We start from the raw sequence: 17,377 nt of genomic DNA, 5'->3' as shown, positions 1-17,377 counted from the left end.
GCGGGCCTCTCACTGTTGTAGCCTCTCCCGTTGCAGAGCACAGGCTCCGGACGCGCAGGCTCAGCAGCCATGGCTCACGGGCCCAGCTGCACATGGGATCCTCCCAGACTGGGGCAGGAACCCGCGTCCCCTGCATCGGCAGGCAGACTCTCAACCACTGCGCCACCAGGGAAGCCCTGTTTGTTATTTTAATTATCGTAGCACTCATTACTATCCAAAGTGACTTTGTTTATTTATTTATTTAATAATTCATTGTCTATTTCTCTTCCACCCCATTCCCTGATACCCATTAGAAGGAAAGGTAGAACCTTATTCACTGCACATAATAACATTCATATGCATATGCACAGGGTCACATAATAGGTAGTCAGAAATATGAAAAGCAAATGAATAGTTATTATATTTGCCTGAAAATCAGTGATCTTTCTTTATTAAAGGAATTACATCTTTACTGTACATTTATTTGCTGCCTTTCTTTCATGTGACTTATGGGAGGCAGGGAGTAGGGTAGGCTGTGTGTGTGTTTGAGTGTGTGTGTGTGTGTGTGTGTGTGTGTGTGTGTGTGTGTAGAACAAACCTTATCTGCTCGGCTCCAAATGGCTTTAGGAGGTGGTTCTCCACTGATGGGAATCTCTAGACGAAGCTTGTTTCCTGCAATTACTGTCACTGTATTGTCAGCATCAAGACCATCCAGTATGATCTTCGGAGGATCTGGAATATTAACCGTGGCCTTTGTTATCAGATGGTTATTTCCATGTGATTATCTGGGTTAGTATTCAGCTAGTGTTAAACACTGGTAGTAACCAATATTTTATCCAGTCAAAAAGGATATAAGCAGAGTCAAAGTAGTTGGTGCCTGGTATCTTGCAAAACTACTTCATTGTTAAGACCTCTTAAGAATCAACTATTATGATTAGTGATTACTACCAATTCATGTATTTTTCTTTAAATATCACATTTTGAATATAATTCCAAGGTAAGCAAAACCAGAAAAACAAGAACACAACTGTGCAATGATTTCTTTTATCTACTCACCAATAACATGAACTTTGGCAGGCAAAGTAACAGAGTAGGCATCTGGCGCAAATATATAATCACCTTCATCTTCAACAAGAGCATTGGCTATCATTAATTTGTGTATTCTAAAGAAATGAAAAAACATATTTCTAAGACTTTGCAAAGGTTTAGACTGTGTAGGACCCAAACTAAGGAGACACTTGGATTTATCTTAACTTGTTTAGTGCAGCCTGGAGAGAGACTGAGAATAATGTGATGCCTTAATTATCCTATTTATTGATCCACATTCAGTATTTATTTTGGGCTATATGAAACTATCTCTACAAATACAGCCTGCTTACTATGCAAGAATCTCTTGTGCCTTTTAAAAATCTCATAGCTTAAAAAGGGATAGGAGATAACACCTCACTGATGCCATGTTTTAAGATTCAAGAAATTACCAAGAATAACCTGACTTTGGCTTTTTATGCAAACCTAAGAGCAACAGTTCTTTTTTTAAAAAAAATTGAGGTGTAGTTGACGTACATTATTATATATTTCAGGTATACAACATAGTGATTCACAATTTTTAAAGGTTATACTCCTTTTATAGTTATTATAAAGTATTGGCATAAGAGCAATAGTTCTTAACTTTATTGGCACCAGGAGCCAGTGAATATCTGAGGGACACTACGGCTCCTCAATCTGGAGAAAAACAAGTATTTTTGTACACACAGAATTTGCTTACAATTTCAAAGGATTTATGGGGGCCCTGAAGTTCATTCACAGTCTCCTAAAAATCCATGGATCCTAGTTTAAGAACTCTTGTCCTACATCTTTGCTAGATTCTAGGATATTATGCAAACCGTCCCCCCTCAGCAAAAAAAAATTGTGGAAAGGTCATATGACACTTATTGGTTAGGGACAGTGAATCCAATTCAACCAGTTCCTGAACTAGAATTCAGTATCACTCCTCTAAGCTCATGTTTATATGGAAAGACTCAGTCAATGGGTTTTGAAATAACACAGCACCTCACTGTAAGGTACAGGTACAGGATCACAGGTAGGACATGATGTACAACAGAGAAATCACATATTCTTGCTATTGGAAAGCAAAGAACAGGAAATAGAGCCTCTCCCTATGACTACTCTCCAAACACCCTTACCAATCATGTAATTTAGGAAGCAGAAGAAGTGAAGATGTGGACCAGCCCTCACTTAGGGACCACCCTAGCTTACTCACCTTCCCCTGTGAACAATCTTTATATGGTCAGTCTCCTGAATGGGTAGGCCATTTTTAGTCCATTTTCCTGATAAGTTTTCAGATATTTCACACTTCAAGCAGATTTCTTTTCCAAGATTTACAGTCTGATCAGTCAGAGGGGTCAATATCTTCAGAGGTCTTACTGCAGAAATAATAGATGGTTATTAAGCGCCAAATCTAAATTCCAGACAGGCCAAGATGGTGTCATTTCACAACGGTACAGTTTCACTATAATGCTTGTTTTGAAAATGAGAATTTGTTCAATGCAGTTGAAATATTCGGGGACAATTAGAGCATAACACACATTTCACGTTTGATTATGCATGATTTTATTCATGAGAAAGACTAGGTGAATCCAGAAAATGGCACCCAGCTGAACTGAGTCAGGTAGGACTGCACAGAGCAGACACATACACCTCAAACATCTACCAGCTACTTTAGTTCACCCATGTTAAATGAGCTACATCCATGCACATCTGAGATGACAGCTCTCCATTCAATTTCAAATAACCTCCTTCCACTACTTCACAATAGCTCACAAACTGCAACACTTCTGACACCACTTCCACAAGCAAATTTCAGGTCTTTTTCAAGGTAAAGTGCCATACTTATTGTAGTATTTATTAACCATTTAACATCTGTAAAACTGTACTACTGTTTTTTTCTTATTAGGTTCTTTCCATTTTATTTTTTTAAAAAATGTGTCCTTGACAAAATTGTTGAGTGTTGTGTCCTTAACCCCACTTTCCCCATTAGCCCTATGATTTTTATTGCATGACTTTGTACAACACAGTAGTTTTTAGAAATGCATATGTTACATTATAGCAGGACTGACTGTAATTGCTTTAAATGGATACAAATATCAGATAAGGATCTGCCTATGGTTGAAAAAACTTTTTGATATTACACTACAATGGCCATCATTCCACAAAACATGAGCAGTGTATTGCGATTACTTCCATATAATTCAATAATCATATGAATTGCAACTGGATTTAGAAAGAAATAAGGAAGCAGGGTTACCGATCTTCTTGTGAAGTTCGCTATTCTAATTTTCATGGCTAACTGGAAGGGACAGACTCTGCCATTAAGAGCTGATTACCGTTAGGGGGCATTTGGGAAAGAACATGAATTCTTTCACTCCTCTAAAGCATATCGGGGAAGTTCCCTGGTGGTCCAGTGGTTAAGACTTTGCCTTCCAATGCAAGGGGTGCAGGTTCGATCCCTGGTTGGGGAACTAAGATCCTACATGTCTCACAACCAAAAAACCAAAACATAGAAAACAGAAGCAATATTGTAACAAATTCAATAACAACTTTAAAAAAATGGTCCACATTAAAAAAATATTTTAAAAATTGTTTAAAAAATAAATAAAGCATATCAGCAAATTAGCTCTTAGTCTTCTCAATTGAGGCCCATTAGTTTGAGCAACTTCTCAGCCCAAATGTAATTGAAGAATGTTGAATGTTTATTGAAGAGATAGCAAGTTCACCAAGCCAAAGGTCACCAAAGGATTAACCAAACAATCATATCTAAGTATTTATCATCTTTTTATATGGTTTGGGGATTGAAATATTTCTTAATTGTTTGGGTAACTTCTCTGGCAGGTGATTTTTATACTTCCTCCCCAATATTGGTATTCTACTATTAAACTGAGTAGTAAGTTCTTAGAGTCCCTGACTGATATGACACAGACACTCAGCTGGAATGGAATCTAATTTTACATATTTAAAATTGCCACAAGTAGGGCTTCCCTGGTGGCGCAGTGGTTGACAGTCCGCCTGCTGATGCAGGGGACACAGGTTCGTGCCCCGGTCCGGGAGGATCCCACATGCCGCAGAGTGGCTGGGCCCATGAGCCATGGCCGCTGAGCCTGCACGTCCGGAGCCTGTGCTCCACAACGGGAGAGGCCACAACAGTGAGAGGTCCGCGTACCACAGGAAAAAAAAAAATTGCCACAAGTAGAAGTCAACTAGATTGAAACTCTCCTAAAACTGAATTAACACAACACACTAGTAAAACAGCTTGGAAGACATCCAAGGAAGTCTTACTTACAGTCAATGCTAAGTTTAGCGGATGACTGTCCTCCTGTCGTCATCACAGAATATTCTGCAGCATCAGCCTTTGTTGCTTCATCTATGACCAAAATGTGTCTTTTGCCATCAACTTTAATGTAGTGTCTTGATCTTGGACCAGGGATGATTTCCTCACCATTCTTAAACCTGATTTAAAATAGATTATTAAAAAAGTTTTATAAAAGACCTTCAGGAGACAGATACCAGACACTCAAGAACTTTTTGTTGAATTAAAGAATGTATGGATCAATGTATCAATAGATTAATATTGTAACAAGTACTGTCTGAAAAATGACATTAAAAACGTAAGCCCAGGCTTCCCTGGTGGCGCAGTGGTTGAGAATCCGCCTGCTAATGCAGGGGACATGGGTTCGAGCCCTGGTCTGGGAAGATCCCACATGCCGCGGAGCAACTGGGCCCGTGAGCCACAATTACTGAGCATGTGCGTCTGGAGCCCGTGCCCTGCAACAAGAGAGGCCACGATAGTGAGAGGCCCGCGCACAGCGATGAAGAGCGGCCCCCGCTTGCCACAACTAGAGAAAGCCCTCGCACAGAGACGAAGACCCAACACAGCCATAAATAAATAAATAAAATTTATTTAAAAAAAAACAAAAAACAAACAAAAAAAACCGTAAGCCCACTCTTTCCATTTAAGATCAATCAGATAAACATGCTAACAGTGGATATTACCTATGTTTGGGCTCTTGACGCACTCTAGTAAGAATATCATTTTAATACACTTTAAAGACAGTTGTGATTCTAGATTAGAATGAACAATCTATTCTGTACCAATTACTAGAGATTCCTGCTGCATAATTTACTCTGTTTCTCAATTAAGATTTTAAGATTCCGAATCGTCTAGTCTTTAATTTTGAGCTTACTCACAGAGAACTTGAGAAAACACTTCCCATCTGACCCCAAAACTACGCTTTTCATTTTTAAGAAATGCTAAAGTAATTGGTACTTCTCAGTCTAAAGTATTTTTCTGAGATACTGTAACAATAAAGTTACTAGGAATAACATGAAAAAAGTATATTTTCTTTTTCTTTTTTGAAAAGAAGTATATTTTCCATGTAACTTGCCAGTATGGCATAGTGAGAGTAAGCATGGTATAGAGCACCCACGGGCTTTGGAGTCAAATAGACCTGGAGAACCTTGAGCCATCCATTTATTAGTAAGTGCCTATTTCCCTATATCCTTACCAATATAGATTTCTAGATCTTTTTTCAGTTTTCTGTTTCACAGGTGAAAAAAAACCCCAGTATCTTAGTATAGCTTTAGTTAAAACTTCTTCTAACACGAATGAGGTTGAGATCATTTTCATATCTGTCAATGCAATTTCCTTTTCTCCAAACTATGAAGGAAGGTACTTTTTTTGTCTATTAAAAATGGACAGGGACTTCCCTGGTGGTGCAGTGGCTAAGAATCCGCCTGCCAATGCAGGGGACATGGGTCCGAGCTCTGGTCCAGGAAGATCCCACATGCCGTGGGGCAACTAAGCCCGTGCGCCACAACTACTGAGCCTGCTCTCTAGAGCCTGCAAGCCACAACTACTGAGCCTGCAAGCCACAACTACTGAAGCCTGCACGCCTAGAGCCCATGTTCTGCAACAAGAGAAGCCACAGCAACGAGAAGCCCGTGCACCGCAATGAAGAGTAAAACCTGCTCGTCCCAACTAAAGAAAGCCTGCGCGCGGCAACGAAGACCCAACACAGCCAAAAAAAAAAAAAAAAAAAAAAAATAGGACAGACCTCAGGAAAGCTATTTACCATTTAACATGGGCATCATCTTCAGACACCTCACATTCTAATTCCACTCTCTCCCCACAGTATGCTCTTTTATCTTCCAGCTGTTTGGTCACTATAACTGGAGGCTCTAGTGTGAAAAAAAGGAAAATCAGAATCATTAAATGTCCAAAAACCTGCCTTGTGACCCTGGCTTTGTTCACAGATGGAAAACCAACAATAAGAAAGTATCATCCATCACAGAGCCATGGTTAGACGGTGGTAGGTAGTAGGTAGGTTTTTTATGATTTTTTCATGGCAAAATAAATAGCTGGCAACCTTGAGTAAGTTTTTCCAATTTTCTAAGAACACTTCAAATCAAATAAATTATTATTTTAGAGAGCAGACACATTGTATCAGATATCCTTCTTTTGGCAAATAAGATACCAGATGGTAGGCATTTCTGGGGAAAGAGAACCTATAACACTAAAATTCTCTACTTCTGGTTCTAGAGGGATGATTGAGATTGCAGAATTGTCTTTTTAAGAAAATTTTTAATTGAAGTATAGTTGATGTTCAAGATTACAGAGCTGCCTTAATCATCGGTCCTCATAAAGAAAATAAGTGATTCATGGCTTCACTGACACCCTCCAGCTCTTTCACAATGTCTTAGTAAATGATGGTCTTCAGCGATCTCAGTGCCAACGATTGATGCCCTTTACTAATGAAGCTGTTTCAAGGGAAATCTATTTGTGATCAGCTGAGTGTGTGAAATGGTTATCCAGTAGACTTTATTGGGTTTCAGAAGTTATCACGAGAACAATTACATGGCAAAATACTGCTTGCTTGAGCCAAAACTACAAGGCATTTTTTACTCAGCAGTTTTTTTCTCCCCTTGGTTTTTCTAGTCTTCAACGAACCTGAAGATTAATTAGGATACACAATAACTGCCAGTACAGAGAGGCTCTAATCCAGAGCCAATCTAACACCCAAGATAAACCATCTCTAGAGGTACTACCGTCTCTGCTCTGGAGCTCAAAAGCTCACTTCATCATTTCCATTTTGATTATTACCTCTGAGAGAAGGAGAGCTGTTGGCTCTTGATGGCTACAGTAAGAAATTTCACTTTACCTCTCACAAAGAGTTCAGTGGAGCATTTGTCGTCACCAGCTGTCACATAATACTCTGAATCATCTGTTAGCACACAGTTATTGATAAACATGATTCTTTCACATCCTTTATGTTCAAAGATGTATCTGTTTTAAACAGAAGGAAGATAAACAGAGTCCGTGAACTTGATTTTATTCTTTTCTTCATTGCCAGCAAATTTGGCTTATAATTCGGCGGTAATATTTGAAAGTCAGAAATAGTAATTTTCATCTGCAATTTATGTAGCCATGTCTTACACAGTTTAATAAACATCAAACATGAAACCAATTTCTATCTTTATAACATGTGATGTAACACATGCATATTTACACGTAATATTTAATTTGTCATTTTCTTTTATGTATGTTTTTCATTTCAAATATAAATCAGTACTCACATATTTGCCAATGAACCTATTGTTGGAAAATAGGGTTGACTAAGATTTTTAACTCTGTCCATTTTAAAAAATGAGCAATTCATCTACTTTATAGAGGGACAGAGACGATCTTTTTCATTGATTCATTGATTTCACTCCTTGCTAGCCCAGTGATACAGATTTTATTGGGTGAATAAATGATTATACAATTTAAGCAATAATATGACCTTAATCATTAACATAGATGGTAAATTCTATAGAATGTGATATTCTCTTAAATGAGCTTAAGAACTAGTGTTATCACATCATAGTTATCATCTACTAGGAAAGAAGTTGAGTGTTTGGAAACAAAAACCTGAAATCTAAGAAGATTTCAAAATTTGATTATCTGTGATCTAGATTATGGATGGGTATATTAGGGCATCATAACAGACTAAAGAGAAAGTTCTCATTGGGAAATTCTCAACTTGAAGACTTCAAGAACAAAACACTAAGCAACATTTTTCTAGATAAAGATAACCAAGTAAAATTATGTTTTCGGTAAATTCAGGCTGCATTCAAGAGATTTTTACCAGATATAAACATTATTATCACAAAGTCACTCTGAGAGCATGACCACAGTAAGAAATTGGAATCCACCTAATTGTACCACAGAAGTGACAGATATTCAGGATTAAAGTCTTTTATAAATATGCACATGACCCCTGTTAAGTTAAAAAAATATATATTGGAGTTGAAAATCTCTCAGACTGAGAAGGATCTCTGTAAAGTAGTTGCATAAGCCTAGCGATACCATCAGATATCAGGGATTTTTCTGTTTCCTTCATTTGGGAAAGGGCCAAAAAACAATAAAACACAGGCTTTAGATGCTACTCTGGAAAAACAAAAGTTATCTAATTATAAGGTGTGATTCCCAGCCGGTATATCAAATATAGATTTCAATTCTTTTCAAAATTTGATTTTACAAAACTAGGAGAAGTTTGGCAATGCTCTGAAGTAATCACATATAACCTACAGTGACACAAATCCATAGTTAGGAATCATTTGAAATAGTTTGTATAGAATTAAAACATAAAACAGGGTTTAATTTATATAGTACTATCATTTTGATGGTTCCAAAGTACATGAAAAGTTTTTGCTGTCCCTCTATATGATTTTGTATCATACAGGTATAACTAAAAAATGCTTTTAGGCATAGAAAATTAAGTCAAATTACTCTTTGATTTGTATAGTTACCACTGTTTATTCGCAAATGCCACTTACTTTGTACTTGGTCGAATTTCTTGACCATTTTTATACCATTTCACCTCCAACTTTGGATCCGCCAGTTCCACAGCAAATCTTACCCTGCCTCCTTTATCAACCTGATATGCAGGATCGAGAACTTTTGCAAAAGCTGGAAGAGAGAAGAAGCAAAACTCTGTTCATATGCACATGCTATGAATTTAAATAGTCAATATATGTATGAGAACCTAACGTGAAATAAAAATTGAGACTGAAGAAGAAACAATTAGGAAACTTCCAAATGATCCCTTATATTTTAGGAGTCTGCATCGATTTATAAACAATAAGATGGTTTAAAAATGTAAAGAGAATCCACATGCTTTTGGAAGAAACATAAGAATAGAATTATTGAAGAGGCTTCAAAAATGATTATCTTTATTCTTCAGGGAATGTCTGATATAAAGTATCCAAATGAAATTTGGACTTAAAGAACATGCTCATTTTCCTAATATGATTATTATCAGGATCACTGGCATTATCTGTGTACATCTATGTCACAGTTTTTTATCATATAATTTATGAGATACTTTCGATGACTTGTGAGCTTAAATGGAATGCCTTTGACTGACTGAAATAGTAGGCTTATCAAAGTTTTTGTACTGTGGAAACTTGCCCAAATATTGGCATGTGTAAACACTTGGGTGACCATAACGGGGGTGAGAAGTGAATTCCCCATGCCTCATCAAATGGGTGGAAGAATATAACAGTAAAACAAAGAAACATAGAATCTACTCTGCCTAAATAAGAACCAGGAATGTGAAAGTGAGGGAGAGATGCAGAGGCTGGAGAAAGGGGCCTCTGAGAAATTCCCAGGAACAGGGGGAATGTTTACTATTCCCTTATATAATGCATTGTATGTGTCACTGTAATGCACCTCCTATTACCTTAAACCTTCAGCAGCTGTCTGCTACCCGCTTAGCCTGTGATATGCGGGGCAGTAAACTACTTCACCTGAAGTCAAGTTAACCAAGAGAAGAGTAACCCCCGCAAATTCCACCCCAACTAGTTCGTCCCCAAACCCAGCAGGAAATAGGAAGGATTAAGATCTCCCCCAGGGGGGCTCACCCGCGCTCTTCTTCTCCACTCTGCGCATGCGCTTGAGCCGCCTGAGCATCCCGCGCAGGTCAGTGATGCCGTACTGGAAGGCGATCTTCTCGTACTCGCTGGGTTTCGCATTCTTCAGCAGCTCCCACACGTCTATCTCAGGTTCTTCCTCCTGCTGTTTCACCTCCCTAACCGGGGAGAACCATTGCCTAGTTTAATAGCTGCCCACTGTCCCTTAAAGACAAGGAAGGTCGGAGTATGGCACCGATTTTTCGGGTCAGTGCTACAAGCTCTGTTTAAAGCCTGAGTCCTTAAAGCCGAGGGGAAAGTGTACTTTGCCTGAAGTCTCAGGGAAACTTCCACATAGTGAAAGGTCAGATACGTGCACTTATATTAACGCTCTCTTTTTCCTAGCTAAAAACACAATATTAGGGGGAGAGGCGGATACCAGGAAATATCCTTAAGATATTTTTACTTATTTTCAACTTGCAAGTCTAAATAGGAGGTGAGATTTTAAGGAACTTAAAAGAAATGTTTTCATCTAGGATATCGATATTGAAATAAGGGTTAAGAACTAGAAGATTTTAGGTGTTGGTCTGTGAAAGAACGATGCTCACTTTCTACCTTCATTGGCGTGCATACCTTAGCTCTATATGGAGATGGTACAAATACAGTATTTCAAATCTTCGGATTTTGCAAATAGCATTTTTCCTACCATGTTAGTAAATGTGTACATTAACCATTTTTGCTGTTTGTTAATACAAAAAACATTTGAAACTGTGACTAAGCGTTTGTTTTTTGGTTTTGGTTTTGGTTTGGTTGTTTTTCATATGATTTTTGTGTATACATATTCTTTTTAAGAGAAAACTATTTTTTTCTAAATTGTCAGAGTAAAAAAACAGAATGAGATCCAGAAATCTCTCGTATTTCATCTTAAAGTATTGTCTCGAACTTTTTTGGAAGCAGGTTGGGTACGAATCATGAAAATATAAATGTGAAACGTAAAGCAAGTCATTAAGTGTTCCATGAACAAGGCGAAAGTAATTTCCTAGTGTAATTATCAAAATTATGACTCTAAATTTTGATCACTGGCAAAAGAACATATAAAGAACATATATAACTAATATATATACACACATATATATGATTTAAAGTAGATATACTTGTCTGTATTTTAAAACCCAAAAGATGAAACAAAACTCAGGAATAAACACTTTTAGGGAAAGAGACTTAGTATAAATGCAAAATATAATTCAAATTGATTTCCTTCACTAGCTAAGTAGTCCTAACTTTGTTTTAAGCTTAGTTGACTCTTTTTATCAACTAAGGTTAATTTGGAAATGTTATAGTGACTGCTTACTGTGAATAATGCTGGCTTGGATATGATTTTTCCAGGAAAACTGGTCAACACATCTTAACCATCAGTGTGAAAACAGATTCATGCTATCATGTCAGCAAATAATGAGTTGCATATGTTTGCATTGTCCAATTAATTACACCTGCTTCAGAATTTCTTGAGGAAAGACTGGGTTGTAATCATAGGGAAGGGGAGGAGAATATAAATATGAACATAGAGTTTAGGGTGGCATTAGGCAAGGATGACTTCTGCATATCTAATTTCCATTGTTGTGGAAGTCTTTTGCCCAGTAGAGGATGCTGAGGCAAATCTGGGAAATGGAAGGAAGTGAGAGGTCATTGGTCCATCAGTAACCTTTGTGGGAAGGACTAGCAACGCCATTAGGAAAATGTGCCTCTTAAAGACTCAAGACACAACTATTATCTTCATTTCACTGAAATGGTAATTATACCCTCTATTAACATGGGGAAATTGAAAAGCTTAAGAAAATTGTCCTGAAGTTGAAATATTGGTAATAATTTGCCTGATCTACTATACCTACTGCCTGAAAGCAGTCTAAATTTCAAATATAACATTTAAATATTTTGTAGGAAGTCTTGGAGAATTGCAATTGAAATGTGTATGTGTATACATATGTATATATTCTCTGTGGGTCTTTCCTCAATGCACTTTATTACTGCTCTATTTTTGCCACATTAGCCTGAGTCCCCACATTGTAAAATTATGCCATACTACGTTGTGTTCAATTTGTATCTCAACCAAGAAGAATTACATACACATTTCAAGTGTCCTCCTGACATTGATGAAAAGGTTTAAAGATATCAAACTAGATTAAACTAGATAACAAGAGGCACAAATCAAACACTGAGCTATACCTAGATGAATGAGGTGAATGTTTATATGAGGAAGCCAGTAATAAAGATCATCATTTTCAATGTGTTTCTTGACTCGGTTTTGTTGGTAGGTTCATAAAACCAGTCATCCTCACCATTTTTTTTCTCATTAAAACACCAAAATACACCCCATTCTACTACGACCTTAATCCTAATACAAACACCAATGACCTCTTGCCTCTTCCTTTCCTCTCCATCACTTCACTGAATCCCGAATTGCAAGGAGATGGATTCATTATTTTGTACTAGAACGTGAGGTCAAGGCTGCCATCTGTAGCATCTCTTTTACTCATTCAGAACACATCTGTACTTACTGTGGTGGCTGTACATGACCCTATCTGCAAGGCTACATTAACTTTCAGTAGGGAGAAAAAGCCAAATTTCTATAGGCACTACTGATTCATTTCCCAGCATGGGGATAGACCTATATAACATTTACAGTACTTCCATCTACATCAAAATTTCTATAACTTGACACTCCTAGTGAAATATAAAACAGTTATAGAAATTTTATGTAGAATAAACTTTTAAGTATTTATATAGGTCAAATCCCATAACAAGATACTGCCCAAAGGACTGACTGTGATTTATCTAGTGTCTATTTGAAATAGGCTGGCTTTGTTCAGGGCAGGGAGATCTTTTGTTGTATAAAGATGTTGGTTGTAATGATATTTATACTCATAGGGATTTTGCCACAAACCTTGGAGGAGTAGAAATGGTAACCACATGTCATTACCACAATGAAAACACATGCAATTCACAAATTAGTAGGAAAACACAATGATATCTAAAGTTATACCGGTGGACTAGTATATAGTATATTAAATGAATATAGTCTTATGATAACAATCTAATTATGAGTCAAAATAATAATTAGGGGATGTAAAGAAAATGAGAACTGGAGACATGTTGACTGCCCATTTTTTTCTAGTAATTTTTTTTTCTTTAGTCATTTTGACCATTAATTAGATTTCTTTTACTCTGCAAACTACTGGTAGAACTAGTCTGTTCTTTTTTCTTTCTTTTTCCTTTTAATCAGACTTGGCACCTAATAATCTACTGTATTACATTTTATTGATTGATTGTGTGTGTGTATGTGTGTATGTGTATTTTGTCACTTTACTAATATAAATCCTTCAAGGGAAAATGTCACATTTGGGGGGGAAGTGGATATTTATTTGACACCTGTACGAGCCAGGTCTTTTACATTTAACTTAATTCTCACAATAATTCTCTTAAGTAGTTTTATTCTCCACATTTACAGATGTGGAAAACAAGTCTCAGGGAGGACATATAATTTGACCAAAGTCATGCACAGTAATTAGTAAATGGGAGAGTTGAGACTCAAATCCATGTTTTAACCACTACCTTTTCCTTTCCCCAAATATGTATCTATCTATTCCTACGTGCCAAGTGCTGGAAGGCACTCGATTTCTTTTCCTCACATCACCTAGTATTATATTCTACACAAAGAGAGCATTTAGTATTTTCCTGCTTGAGTAAATGCAGGAAAAAAAAACCCAAAACAAAAAACCTCTCTTGTCTTCCTAAAGTTTCAATTTGTGCTATAAATGTCCAAAGCGCCAACTTCTGAGGCAGATTCAGAATGGCGTTACTTATGTGGAGTCACAGGAAATGTGCTGACTCAGAAAAGGGAAACTTGGATTTAGGTCCCTGCCCTTCCTCTAACTAGCTGTGTGACTTGGGGTAAGTCACTCAACATCTCTGGTCTTTGGTTTCTCACCTGGAGAAGAGTAAGAGTGAGGCTCACTTAAGGTCACTTCATATACTATTGCTTTAAATACACTGGGGGATTAATAAATATTATTGAGACTAATGATTATTTGAAGTATCCAGAGAAGGAAAAATGTTTTTGATACTGCCAAAGTCTATTGATTGGCTAATATCCATTTGGTTATTAATAAGTGGCACCTGTTCTCAACCTAAATGTTTAAAGCTGGGGGTGAATTTTTCATACACAGGGACTTGAATAAAGCCATCCAACTAAACTGAGAATGAACACAAGCCCATTTATTACTATTTGTAATTTGTTTTGAAGCATTTCTATCTATACTTACAATTTTTTAGTAACCATAGAAAGCAGTAAAAATAATAGAAAGGGAATCTAAGATGCTAAATGAAAACGGATATCAATATTATATATCATTAATTTAGAATTATAGTTTACTGTTTATTCACAAGTTTGGTCGATAAAACACAATCCCAGCAAAAGTCATTTTCTTTTTGTTGCTTCTGTGCTATAGTAAATACCCTAGATATGTATATCTTTATATATAACACACATATAATATAGTATATTTATGATTATGTATATGCATATTTATGGGCAGAAATTCTATAAAATGGTTGTATACTAAATATCCACAATGAAAATCTATAAATTTTATTGCCGGAGAGTACAAAGTTAAGGGAGTATGAGTGATAATACTAAACACATCTCCATTTTACTACTATATTTTATCTCGTCTAAAAATGCACATTTTTGGACATTTTATTTATTTATTTATTTTTATTTTTTATTTTTTTTTTTTGTGGTACGCGGGCCTCTCACTGTTGTGGCCTCTCCCATTGCGGGGCACAGGCTCCGGACGCGCAGGCTCAGCGGCCATGGCTCACGGGCCCAGCCGCTCCGCGGCATGTGGGATCTTCCCGGACCGGGGCACGAACCCGTATCCCCTGCATCGGCAGGCGGATTCTCAACCACTGCGCCACCAGGGAAGCCCTGGACATTTTAAACATCTCTGAAATAAGGATGTACCTTATAGTCAACAGTATGTCATAATAAACAATTTGGAGCAATTTTTTTTCATTGCTTAGTGATTTATAAAATACAGGTATATATTAACACGAATGGTGTCTTAGATTTGATGAAATATAGTAAATCACCAATACTATGTTAAAGTGTATATATATATATATACTTGCTGAGACTTCTACCAAAATTTTTAAATTGATTTTTCAGTCAAATATCAAAAGCAGAAGAATGGAGCTTTAATTATTAAATCATGACAAGGAATCATGATTGAAATAATAGAAATCATGAGAGAAATAAAAAGTATTCAGGTATTTAAGTCTCTGTCTCAGTTTTCAGATTTCCTCATCCCCTTCTAAGAAAGTTTGTGAAAACTCATGAAACATTTAAAAAAGTAAAAGCATCAGCTAAAATCTTTAACAGATTAGTATGCAGTTGTTTCTCTGTCTCTTTCTTAGTCAACGCTGTTATAGTATTCCATAAGCAAAACACACTTTTAAGAAATGAGAAATTCTTTGAAAAACATCTACTTTAAACCTGACTCCTCTGAGTGGGTATCTAAAAGATTTCCAGGCCAAAGCGCCTCACTCCATCACTGGATTCTCACCTACGTTTCAGGAGACCACTAAAGTCAAGTTCCCCTGCATCCTCTTGACCTTCTCCACTGTCATTAACAAAAGAAAAGCAAAGCCGGGTTTAATGCTGAGACACATACACAACAGTTTCCCCCAAACACTCTACATATAACGTATATGCAATTTTGTACTAGCACACAAGTCATAGGACTAAACCAACACAAACACTTTCTTTTCACACAAGTGACATTTTAAGTTTTGGAGAATGTACTTGTGGAAAAGTAAACGTAAGGAGCTTGTGTTACTCTATGATTCCGGAAGGCACGTTTTTGTAGATTGCATATATAAAACTGCTTGGATTTGTGTTAAAACAGAGTAACACAAATGCACTTAAGCCAAGCAACACAAAGTACTTTGTTTTTGCAAGTTGGGGGTGCTGGAAACATACCTGTGTAAAAAGCAAAGGACTTTTGCTGATCTCTGCTATTCATGTCAGACAGAGATTGGCTTGGAGGACGAAGTGTACCAGTGTCAAATATATAAGTACAAAACTTATATTCAAAGGTAACCTCTTTGTGTCCATCAATAGATTAATCAGATAATGTGATACCAACATAACAAAAATGGAGCTAGTGCAGAGCTTTTTAAAAGATGCATTCCTTTCTCTTTTAAAGAGAAAGGATTATAAGCTTTTCATGTTCTTATTAATATTTATACCTTTTAAAATGTATTTTCCAAAAATTTGTCTTGGAATTGTTGAGCCCTTTACTAGGAGTTTTTAAAAGTGCTTTCCTATAGAGAAATGCATCTTAATTTAGGCAGGCACCCACCTTCATGATTTCATATAAACTCTAAATATAGTAGAAGCTATGGTGCTGACATTTAAATGGCACTACATATTTACTTACGTGTTTAATTTTTTTAATGAAGATTTTGTTTCCTGCTCTTTACAAATGTTAGTTATGGTTTCTAAGAAAAGAGTCTGTGGGTTTAAAAACAGTGTGTATAACACGTAAGTTATAAGAATTGAGCTCAAATAATGTGTTTTCAAAATTTCTCTAATAGCACGTATTTGGGGAAGACCTCTTGACATAAACACATTTCTATTCTCTTAAAGCCCAAAACTTAGTAGATTACATCTTCCTCTCTTAAAATAGACTTATACATAGGATGAATGTAGTTTTAGATCTATGCATTTGCTGAACGTGGGGTGAAGGGAAGGCAAGAGATTTTGAAAGTTATGACTTAAAAAAATACAATTGACTGATCAGGAAGTATTAAATATCTTTTAAAAGTAATTACAATTTTCATTTGTTCATAATTTAGGAGGGAACTATGACTTTTATTAACAGACTAACTTGCTGTTTTATGCTAGTTTCAGATGACTTTCCTTATTCAACAACACTGTTATGTGGATTCAGTCTTAAGAAGAACAAAACATTTGCTCTCATGAATGAATTTGTATTTTGGAAGAATTAAGTACAGAGCGTAAAATAATGGCAGGAAAAGGCTAATCACATTTCTCATAGGCTAGAAAATTCTTTTCATTTTTCTTCTTTGACCCCCTGATTTTTCAGCCTTGGCAGTTGCAAAATAAATCAAGTAAGTATCTATATTTTGCCTTTCTACAATGTTCTTTATCCAGCAGACTCAGTGGTCTTTCATTTAGGATAATTCCACATTTAAACAGTGCTAACTTCAGTAAGTAGCTACTTAATTGTAGTTTTCTGGGCACATGGTTTAATTGCTCCATACGGGACTTCTAGATAAAAAGCAAGTTTTCTGATATCACTTAACTGATGCTATATGAGATGTGTATTGTTATATACCTTTGTGGGCCATTTGGTAGAACATAATGCAATTAAGG

General features: G+C 36.5%; 1 protein-coding gene across 14 annotated transcripts in view; it reads right to left on the bottom strand.

The window, feature by feature from the left end:
• Nucleotides 1-17,377, bottom strand: part of MYBPC1 (myosin binding protein C1) — a 96,546-nt gene that overhangs the window by 35,211 nt on the left and 43,958 nt on the right. For all 14 annotated transcript variants that reach the window (XM_067009985.1, XM_067009979.1, XM_059081930.2 and 11 more), the window contains 9 exons: nt 15,543-15,599; nt 9,934-10,100; nt 8,848-8,980; nt 7,191-7,315; nt 6,105-6,210; nt 4,316-4,482; nt 2,240-2,402; nt 1,036-1,142; nt 578-711 (listed from right to left, as the gene is read on the bottom strand). In XM_067009985.1, coding sequence (XP_066866086.1) covers nt 578-711; nt 1,036-1,142; nt 2,240-2,402; nt 4,316-4,482; nt 6,105-6,210; nt 7,191-7,315; nt 8,848-8,980; nt 9,934-10,100; nt 15,543-15,599 — 1,159 coding nt within the window. The remainder of the gene's footprint in view (nt 1-577; nt 712-1,035; nt 1,143-2,239; nt 2,403-4,315; nt 4,483-6,104; nt 6,211-7,190; nt 7,316-8,847; nt 8,981-9,933; nt 10,101-15,542; nt 15,600-17,377) is intronic.

The sequence above is a fragment of the Kogia breviceps genome, chromosome 12, assembly GCF_026419965.1.
Source record: "Kogia breviceps isolate mKogBre1 chromosome 12, mKogBre1 haplotype 1, whole genome shotgun sequence".
Lineage (NCBI taxonomy): Eukaryota > Metazoa > Chordata > Mammalia > Artiodactyla > Physeteridae > Kogia > Kogia breviceps.
This window is presented reverse-complemented; position numbering and strand designations above follow the sequence as displayed.